General features: G+C 50.7%; 1 protein-coding gene across 1 annotated transcript; it reads right to left on the bottom strand.

Moving 5' to 3' along the window:
• Window positions 1-3,514: 3,514 nt before the first annotated feature.
• Window positions 3,515-10,406, bottom strand: CDK3 (cyclin dependent kinase 3). Its single transcript, XM_037408665.1, has 7 exons — window positions 8,418-10,406; window positions 7,514-7,591; window positions 7,011-7,131; window positions 6,309-6,479; window positions 5,778-5,879; window positions 4,809-5,012; window positions 3,515-4,411 (listed from the first exon to the last, which is right to left on the bottom strand). Exons 1-7 carry the CDS (start codon window positions 8,543-8,545, stop codon window positions 4,286-4,288), a joined length of 930 nt encoding a protein of 309 aa, XP_037264562.1. The 5' UTR covers window positions 8,546-10,406; the 3' UTR covers window positions 3,515-4,285.
• Window positions 10,407-10,408: the final 2 nt, after the last annotated feature.

Raw genomic sequence — 10,408 nt, 5'->3', positions numbered from 1 at the left:
AGATTTTGTTTTATTTGTCTTTAAAACTGAAAGCCAACAGGACTTTGCTCCCTGGGCATTTGGACACCTCTGAAAGAGGGACTTGGTTGCCAAAGGGTGCAGCTCCATGTTATGTTTGATCCAGTCTAATTGCAGGCAGCTACTGAATGGAACAGCCACCCTGCCCGCCCCCTACCCATCTGCCTGTCCCTGATGCCCCTCTGGCTGCAAACCAGTGATGGTGTTGGCTGCACAATGCCTTGGGTCGTTTCACTGAGCTGCTGGCCGAGGAAGCCAAGCCGCAAGCAAAACCAAACCCTATTGAAGTAGGTGACTCTGGGGGCTTGTCCTGTACCAGGCAGATGTCTTGCAAGGGAAGGGATGACCTTCAGTAGCACTGATGATGCTTGCAGTCCACAGTGACGTTGCTTTCTACAGCTCTTGGCCTTGGCTGCAGGATCCACCCAGCAGTATGGGAAAATCTGCACTTGCTATTTCTTCAGGTGAGCTTTCACTCTTCTCCGTCACTTCCACTGCTCAGCCCTTGCTGAAAGGATCAACTCTCATCTCCCAGATGTTCTTCCCTAGTATCTACCCCACTGTGAAGCATCCCCTGGCTTTGTGGGATGAGAAAGATGACTTTCTATTGACATGAGTTGCTCTTTCCCCTCTCTCAGGGGTTGTTTTAGCTGGTGCTGTTTAGGAACAACAACAAACCCAAAATAACCCAGAAGGGTAGAGTTTTTTCTCTCCCTCCTTCCCCAATGAGAGCAGCAGCACAGCCTCTATTTCTGTACAGCCTTGCTGGGATTTCAAGTCTGGGCTCCAAGAAGAAACTGTTCCCATGCTGGCAAGCTCAGCACAATCACGGGTCCTGTTACCTTCCTGCTGGTAGGCAGTGTTCACCATTAACAATCCGAGTCCAGCTATGGAAACACAGAGTTTCTGGTCCAAGACCTGCCCAGGCTCTGTCCAGTGCTCTGCAGGGTCTGTGTTTATTGTCAGGCCTGTGGCTGGCATCCGTGGCCACCTCATGGGGCAATTTGTTGCTTTACAATGGGGAAAACTGTTGCACACACCCTAAAGCATCCATCCCTAGCCTGCTTCTTTTTGGTAGGGCACTACTGGGGCATTGCAACCCACTCCTGGCTGGTCTGGACCAGCAGCAAGGGATGGACCAGAGGACACATCAGGAGAGAAACTCTGACCTGGCCTCCTGCCAGGGCAAGCCCAACAGCCCTTGGAGCACAGGAACGTGGCCAGGTGAGGATAACATCCCAGTGCAATCAAGGAGCCCTGGACCAGTGAGAATCCCAGCGGGTCTTCAGGTCCCAGCTCTTCAAAGCTGCTGGGAGCAGCCTTGCTGTGCTTTGGCTCTGCTCCCCTTGGCTGGCTGAAAGCAGGCAGGATCCATCAGGAGCGGGGCTGTTGCCTCCTCTGCAGCTCAGCCCTGCCCAGCAGGTGAGTTTGCTGCCAGCCTTCCCCTTGCCCAGCCCCGTGGGGTTCTCCTCCCACCTGCTCCCCTTGCAAACGAGATAAACCCCTGCTTGTTTTTAAAGCAGCGCAGTGTTCGCATGGTGACTCTTTCCTGAAGTGCTGATTAAATGGTTTGGGGGAATGCTCTGTAACTAAGGGACTTGGAGTTCTGGTAATTAGGCAGTCAGTTAATAATTTTGAATAAAGTGCTCTCTAACTGCATGGTGGGAGGTATTTACCTAGGGCTGGGTGAAGGCGTTAGGAGGCGATGAGGCAGTCTAGCTGGCTGAGCAGTCTCCCTTTGAAGGCTGGCCTGCTTTTTGTTTCTGAAAAAAACCCAACCCCAAACCCAACAACAAAAAACCCACTAAAAATCCTTTTCTTTGCTGTCAAGTGGGTCCTTATCTGCAGAAAACAGCTCATATGGTGTCTTCCTGATGTGCTCTTAGGAAGCACCACACAGCCACGGGGCTTCCCCAGAGCCTGGCAGGGTTGTGAGTTGCTCAGGAGCCAGGTAGTGCTTTTCCTCCCTTCCCGGGCGCAGGGCGATGGCACTGCAGCTTGGCTTTCCCAGAGCAGTTATTTCGACATAGCTGTTGTTGGTTCCCTTTGCTGGCAGTGGGGTTGGGTCATAAATGTTTGAAATTCAGCCTGTTGCTTCATTTAGTTGGGCGAGATGAGCTGTAGTAATTTTATTCATGTTTCTGGACTGGATGAATGTCCTTGGTATTTATTTCTTAATGCAGATAGCTTAAAAAAACCCAAACCAAACAACAAGCAGCTCTTCTGCAAACGGCTTGTTTGGTACAACACAAGCATTTGTTTGCACAGAGCAAACAATGGAGCATTGTCTGTACAAAATGAATTTACTTTAAAACATGTATGCAAAGGCAGGGAAATGATTCCTATAGCAGAATTAATCCAGGTGTCACAAATGTGCCCCTGTGAGCTGGGTGTTATCACAGAGAGGCCATGAGATGCTGCAGGTGCACATCAGGGCTTCGGTTTTCCCATTGTACGGCTCTTGAAGCTGCCATGTGAGCCCAGCTGCTTGCTCTCCCCTGCTCAATCAGAAAACCATCCCTCCCAAACATGAGCAAGTCGGCTTTTTCCAGGCAGCCACTCCAGCATGATTCCCAAGAACAGCTTCACAAGCAAAGCAACCCGCATCCGCCCTGAAAAAACTAATTTGTGCAAATTGCAGAGGCAAGCGAGCTCCCCAGGTCCTGGTGGCTTCTAACCCTCCAGGGGAAGTACAGCCAGGCAGTGTGGCAGGGCCCAGAGGGAGGTGAGCAACAGGTCCCAGGGTTTCACTGTCCGGGATCTGTCAGGAGCTGCGGCTGCTACAATAGGGATGACAAAGGTCTTTTTGATGTCATGAGCTAAGCAGAGCCACCTGCCGCCTTGTGTTGGGTAGGAGAAGGAACGAATGATGGAGGAAGCCAAAGAGCAACAGAGCTTGGCTTTAGACAGGCAGGGTTTGGGCTGAGAGGGGCTTTTTCGGGAGGCGTTCTAAAGATTTCTCTCCCCCGTGCAAATTCTCTGCTGTCTAGTAGGTGGGGAGGGAGGTTTACACTACAGCCGTGTGTACAGCCGCTGCTCTCTTCTACTGCATTGTTTATCTTTCATGGAACTGTAGAAATGCAGTAGATTTTGAAAGCTGTCACCTTGTGCTGATTTCAGTTCTTAGGATTGCAGTTATTAGGAGGGAACATGTGCACTTGCACGAAAAACAAGAGTGCAGAAGTTTGGCTTCCCTAAGTTAAAAATCTGTGTTTTGAGTATTTAAGTAAGTAGAACTGAACTGGTCTGTGGCAACCTCTGATGGAATGCAAGCCCATTTCCCCATACGGAGACAGCACTGGGCTGCAGAACCATCAGCATCTGCCAAGGATTTGGGCTGGAAAGGGTAAAAGAAAGAGTGCAGGAGATGAGGAAAGGAGAAATGCTCCGTGGAAAAAAAGGACCAGCCAGACTAGCCTGTGCCACTAGCCTGATGGGCCGTGCCAAACAACAAACACTGAAGTTTCTGAACAAATGAAAAGCCTTTATTTTTTTCTGTACTGAAAGAAAAAAAAATTATGTCAAAACCACGCCAAAAGTTAGTGACAATTCTCCAAACATTTGAACAGCAAAAACATTTCCAAGACAAGAAAGTGAAGGAAACAGCGTTACGTCTGGACCTATGACAGAAAGCCAGAGTTTCAGCTGTTAGCCACTTCCAGCCGCGTGCAGCAAGTGCTTTATGCTAATTGAACCTTTTGGCTTCTTGGTCCTAGTTAAAGCACAAATTAAGACACCTGACAGTGCTCTTCAGCTTGTGAAACAGCAGAACGTCAGCTCTGTAAAACAGCTCAGATTAAAGAACTCGTTTAGTGCTGACAAGCCCGGTCTTTGTTAACAGCAGCAAAGAGCTGAGCAGCGAAGTGCTACCATACCCAAAGTGGAGCTCCAGCACGCCCTGGCGTCAGAAACTGCCACCGACAGACCCGGGGATGCTCCGGTCTGTCAGACAGACGTCACTGTGTGTCACCTTATCTTACCGACTAACGCAAGAACAAACATCTGAAGGATGCTCTCATCTACATTTCAGTTTTATGCTGAAAACTGCCTCCCACCCTTTTGCACATAACCTCTTCAAAACAGCTCTACTGGCTATAGCCCAGACAAACTTGCCCCCAGCAACAGGCCGAGTCTCTAAACACAAGAATGTCCCCCTCCAGGCTCTGCAGAAGTGACCCTGGGTTCCAGCCAGCCCGCTGCTAAATGCCCCAAACCAGGTCTGCATTGCTACCCGGAGCTGCAAGTGCGTGGGGAGGCCTGTGTCTTCTCATCTGCGGTGTTTCTGCAGCGCACGTCGCTCTTCAGGACTCTGAGGGCTTCTCCAGGAGAAGTACTGGTGATTGAGGGCTGTCTTGGCCGAGATGCGCCTGCTGGGATCATACAGGAGCAATTGCTGTGAGAGGAAAACCACAGCAGATTTAGGATTTTAAAAACCAAATGATCGATTCCATCTGCACGTAGCTGGGCCCAGACGCTCGCGTTCATCCTGCTTTCAGCTCTCTGGGCTTTGGGAGTAACCCACGGTTGAAGTTACTGTGGGGATTATGGTAGAAGGCTTTCTTGACCCTTGATGCAGTGGTTTCCTAGAGGAACCCACAACGACAGCCCTGCTTCAGAGTCAGGACTGAGCCCTACTCAATGATTCGGTGTTTTTTACAGTTGCAGAGATCAACATCAGAGCCAGATTAGCTAACCCACTTCCAGGTAGGTCAGTCCCAAATATCCCTATTATTTGCCCCGTTTGAAATGGTCCTGTCTGTTCCCAGGTCTTGTTCTGAGCCCTCACTCACCATCAGCAAGTCTCTACCATCTTGATCTAAGTTGGGAATAATTTCCTTCAGCTCTTTCCTTGCCCATCGGGGAAAGTCCCCCTTGTAGTCAGGCAGCTGGGTCACTCCAGGCCAGGTCGCTTCAGTGGGAGTGCCCAGGGTGCGAAAGATCTGGAAAAGCTGATCAATCTCAGAGTCCCCTGGAAACAGGGCCTTCCTGGTCACCTGCGGGGGGGGGGGGGGGGGAAAAGTGCCAGTTCCCACCTTTCCATCAGCTGCATGCCTCAGTTCCCACTGCAAGCAACCCCTTGCTCCAGCAGATGCAAGCAACTGCACAGACCTTACAATGCAGTGGTTCTGCCAGGCAGTGACTGGGAAAGTCACAGGTGTCTGACTGCTTGTCTCCAGCTCCTCTCCATGGATCCATGCTCCCCTGAGGCTGTCCCTCTTTCAGCCAGTCTCTTATCCCTCTTTGTCTCCAGTTTCCTAACAGCCACTCTTGCCAGCTAGTTCCCCCCCTGCCTACTTGCCCAAGCTCTGCTGATCTGCAGTTTGGGGGCTTTGGGAGCTAGGCATAGCGCAGGGATAACAAGAGCTTTTCAAAGTCGAGTATGGACCCCTAGGAGATCCACTTTGCCATGTTGAGAGAGTCCTCATTCTCTACAGCCCACTATGAAGACATCAGCAAGAGTCATCTCCTCCCGGGATCAAAATGCTGCAGCAACAAGACTGAAGTTTCCCCATCTGCAAGAAGAGGCATCACATTCCCATGCACCTGGAGCTGCAGCCAGACTACAGAGGCTTCTTTGCCTTCCACCAGGCCCCTGAGGGTGGCAGATTTCCTTCTGAGGCTGCAGCTTAGGATCAGCTAACCAGCACGGGGTGGGACCACAGTATCACAGATGTTCTGCGTCTTGTCCCTCCTTCCCCACTTCCCATTGCAGATCCATCCTCCCTGCTCATTAAAAAGATTGTTTAAACCCATTCTACCATTTCTGCAAAGATGCAGCCGATGCTCCAGATATCCACAGCGGTCGAGTAGTATTTGCATCCCAACAGTATTTCAGGGGCTCTGTACCACAGAGTCACCACCTGGTAAGGAACCAACAAACGAGATTTGTCATTTCCCTGGGTGAAACCAGAGGCATGGGATCCTCTCTTCTTAGCTGTAATGCAGTGACTGTACAAATCAAGAGTGTGTCAAGGCCATGCTGAATTAGCAGATGCCTTAGTAACAGCAAGATTGGGATTAACAGATCGTTCTTCAACAGAACACTCTGGAACAAATAAATATACCCTATGCAAAGAAGGTGGGAACCCAGCTTGCAGGCAGGCTAGGGTAAAAGCAGTCAGCACACTTTGTGGGGACATGAGGTAACTTGTTAGCTGGGGATTAAGTTAAGAGCACATGACTGGGCACAGCTGTGCCCAGTTATGAATGAGTAACTTGTCATGTTGCTGTTGTTCACCCACTATGGATTGTGTACCCCGCTCTCAGGTGGTAGGGAGCCTCAACAATACCTCATGAGTGTATGTCCGTAGGGGGACTCCAAAAGCTCTTGCCAGTCCAAAATCAGCCAGCTTAATTGCTCCTGCATTGTTAATGAGCAAGTTCTGCGGCTTCAAGTCCCTGTGGATGACTCTGTGCGAGTGGAGGAAGCTCACACCCTGCAGCAGCTGGAAAAGGTAGTTCTAAGGAGAGAAAAGATTTCAGACAAGACCATGATGAAACCACTCTGAAAGCTGAACCGTGTGAACCAACACACTTCGCATCATTTATAGACCTGAATAGGAAAAAAGACCTTGCTATAATGCAACGCCAGGCTTGTGGGACACTAGAGATGCACAGTAACTTTCTCCCACCCTACATGGGGACAGAGAGACTCCAATCCAACCATTGGCAGTCCCTTCTACCCATCCATTACTCCATACAAAGGCAATTAGCAATAGATCCCTCAGTTGTCCTCTTCATAGCAATTTGTTCTGCAGTGAGATGGGCTGGAGAGCCTGGAAACAGCTGGGAAATAAACGCGCTGAGCAATAGTGCCACGAGGGTTTCCCAGCTGAAGTGTTTGAGAACTGAGGTTGAATGCCTCCAGCCAAGGATGAATCTCTTCCAGACATAGTCTGGGTAAGAGCAGCTCGGTGCTGGCACTGCCCAGCAGACGGCAGCAAGAACACATGCTCTCTGCCTTGTCTGTTAGCACTCCTTCCACACTGTACCTTGATCAAGCTTAAAGGAAGCTCTCCAGTTCGGGATGAGTCCATATATTTCTTCAGGTCCTGACTCAGATACTCAAACACCAGATAGAGCTTCTTCTGGCTGTGTATGACATCCAGGAGCCTGTAAAAGAAATGCAAATGCTCCCTTCAGTACCTTTCAGCACCTTCTCCAGACCTTTGCAAATACACAAACATCCCTCCTCCCACAGCTGCCTCTGCTCTTCAAGTCCTTTGGAGCAGAGGCAGGCAGATATAAATAAGTAGCAAATAGTATGGGGCAGCATCATCTTGGACCAGCTTGTGTTGCTGGAGTGAAGTGGCAGTGCTGTGAGTTATTGCTGTGAACCAGGGAAATGCAAGTGATTCCTGCATTTTTCTGTTTATTTTGCTTCTGTCTGTGCAGTCAGGGGAAGACAGGAAAACCTCTCTTGCTGCCTGTACTCAGAGCTCCCCATGCAGAAGCCCATCAATGAGCTTGTGTGGACGATTCGTCCAGGTCTTACCTGACTATGTTGGGGTGCTTCAGCTCCTTCAGCAGTGAGATTTCTCGGATCGTGGTGCTGGGGACGCCCTCCATCTCCCTGCAGCAGAGATGGGCTGTGTGGTACCCCATTCCCCAGTTGGGATCCCACAGCCTATCGAGGCCCTGTGCCCCTTGTCTCTTCCATGGTACCCCATCACCTGAGGGAATCTCATACCAGGCACTCTGAGTCTGGGACGGAGCCGTGCGTGAGGCTGGGGTGGGGCAGAGGGAAATGGAGGCACAGGGAAGGAGAGGGAGTGACCTAGAAGTGCAAGCTCTTGGGCAGAGCTTGTTTGGGAGCACCTGAAGGTACATTTGAAGAAACAACAACGGTTTAAATGCCCAAGCCTTGCTTTTTGGATGTGTGGGGACATGAAAGCTCTTTGCCCCTCAGGCACCCACCTCCATCACCCCGAGGGGCCACCACCATGGGGTGCAGTCCCACCACCATGGCCCCTGGTCCACACCAGCAGTGCTCATCAACAAAAGAGCCCAGGGCCGACCCAGAGGATCAGTAACGAGCTTTCATCTCCTCAGTCCCCAGCCTGGAGGGGTTGAAGTCAACCCTGATGGGAGGCTGAGCCTCACCAGGCACCGGCACCACAGCCCTGGGGCACAGGCCACCTCCCAAAATGGTGGCCGCTTCCCCCTGCCCTGCGCCACCATGGAACCAGGGCCAGGTAGCACTGGGCCAGGCCCTAGCTGCTTGCAGGAGCTGGTAGAAATACTTTTTCCCCTCACATCAGGCTTTTTTGAGCCTCTAGCGCCGTTTTGGATGCTGGGCTGGGCTCAGGGCCCTCCTGCTCAGTCCCATGGCAGGCTGGGTGGGCACTGGGCTAGGCCAGGCCATGGTGGCCCCAGGGCCACGGCTCTGCCCTACTCACGAGTCCAAGCGGATCTTCTTGAGGGCCACCAGCTGCCCTGTGCGCTTGTTGCGAGCCTTGTACACCACGCCATAGGTGCCCTCCCCGATCTTGTCCACCTTCTGAAACACCTCCTGCAAGGTGTCCATGCCGCTGCCTCAGCCTGCCGATGGCAGCAAGGGTGGCTGGCACCGTTTTCTGAGGAGAAAAAATGAAGGGGGGGCGGGGAAGCCAAATGCACGGAAAGTGTTTGCTCTCCCCGTGTGTCCCCTGAGCTGCTTTTGGGGTCTGGGTCCCCCTTTGCTGCTCCCTCAGCTTAGGGACCTGCCTTGAACTGAGGCAGCTGTGGGTGTCTGGGGGCGGCTGGGGGTCTAAAGAGCCAAACACACCACGCACCAGCTGCCCAGGGCTGGTGGCTCTGGGGCCTGGGCTGTGTGATGTGCTGGCTGAGGCAAAAATTGAGCAAAATGGATGTAAAGAGGCACTTTGGGCCTGCAGGAAAGGCAGAGGGGCTGCACAGGGCCAAGGGAAGCTCTCTGGCTATTTCTGCAGTGCCTGGCATCAGGGGACATGGTGCATAATTAGGGCTCCCTGGGACACGCTCAGGTCAAACACACAGCAAAAATGTCTTTTTATTTTCCTTTTTTTTTTTTAGGTTGGTTTTGGTTTGTTGGTTTTGGTTCGAGTCTTGTGCAATTGTCCCTTGAACCTCCTTTCTGTGGGCTGCACCGCTTGGTCAGCCTTTTGGAAGATGTCCTTGGAAGGGATTAATCATTGACTTGACAGCTGACAGCAGACAAGATTAAAATAATATTATGCACTGTGGTACCAGGAAAGGTAGAGCCACAGGGACTGTCTTCTGGAGGGCTTGGGGACTCCATGTTTCTGGGTGGGCACAGCAGGACATGGCAGCCCACTGACTATGTGGGTCCACGGTGCAGACCCCAACTTTTAAGTGACCTAAAAAGGAATGAGCTCATTGCTGAGCCAGTGGCTCAAAACCTTTTTAAAATTGATCCTGATTTTGCTGATTTGAAAGAACCAAAGAGTAGTTGCTCTGTGGCTGAAGAGGGATCCACACAGCCACGGCAGACTCCTGTGTGGGTTCTCCAGTGGCTTGTGAAGTTGAGTTTGCACTCACATCTCCATCTGGAGTCATTGCCAAATTTGCCCTCTTCTTCCTGGCTGGTTGGGTTTGTGGTTTTTTTTTCATAACACTTGTAGGAACCTGGTATTTTGGATATTCCTAGTCCTGGTATCTTGGATATTCCCAGTCCTGGCATCTTGGATATTCCCAACTCTCTGGCAAGCTTGGCCATTTGGATAAAATTGAAGCGTGGGAAGGAAGGTAGAACAGACAGCAGATGAGGTGTAAACATAAACACATTACGACAGACTCATCATTGCCTCTTACAAAACCAGGTTAAAATCTTGCCTCTTGAGATCATGTTTTTGGACTTGGGTTGAACAGAGAGTGTGCCAAGGCAGGGCTTTTGGATCTCTGTCACTGCGTGAAGAAAAACATAACTGCGATTAAAGATTATAGCAAGCACTGTAACTACTGAGCCATCTCAGCCCCTCGAATCAAGCCTCTTGGTAACAGGGGACTTTGCCAATACCTGTTGCATTTCGATCTGCTGCTGTGCATTGTATGGCTTCAGTCCTTATTTTCTGAACATTTCACCAGAAAATCTGAGCCAAAAGCAGAAAAGGCTGTAGACGGCTGAATTCTCCCGCAAACCACAGTCCCAGTTCATTCCACATCCAGGGATTCCTGCAGCACAGGAGCCTTCTCTCTCTTGCACTAACATTTTATTCTCACCTCACATTAGTGATTTTTTTGTCTTTTTGTTGATGGTTTAATTCTGCTAGGTGGGCCTGGCACCATGTTCTTAAACCAGAGTGGCTCTGATGTAACTTCATCTCCTCTTCTTGTAACTTTTTCAAAGCCTAACACTTCCTTACGCACTCCGTGCTTAGGAGAAGGTAGAAAATTGCATTTTGCTAAATTT

The sequence above is a fragment of the Falco rusticolus genome, chromosome 1 (assembly GCF_015220075.1).
Source record: "Falco rusticolus isolate bFalRus1 chromosome 1, bFalRus1.pri, whole genome shotgun sequence".
NCBI classification, from domain to species: Eukaryota; Metazoa; Chordata; class Aves; order Falconiformes; family Falconidae; genus Falco; species Falco rusticolus.
This window is presented reverse-complemented; position numbering and strand designations above follow the sequence as displayed.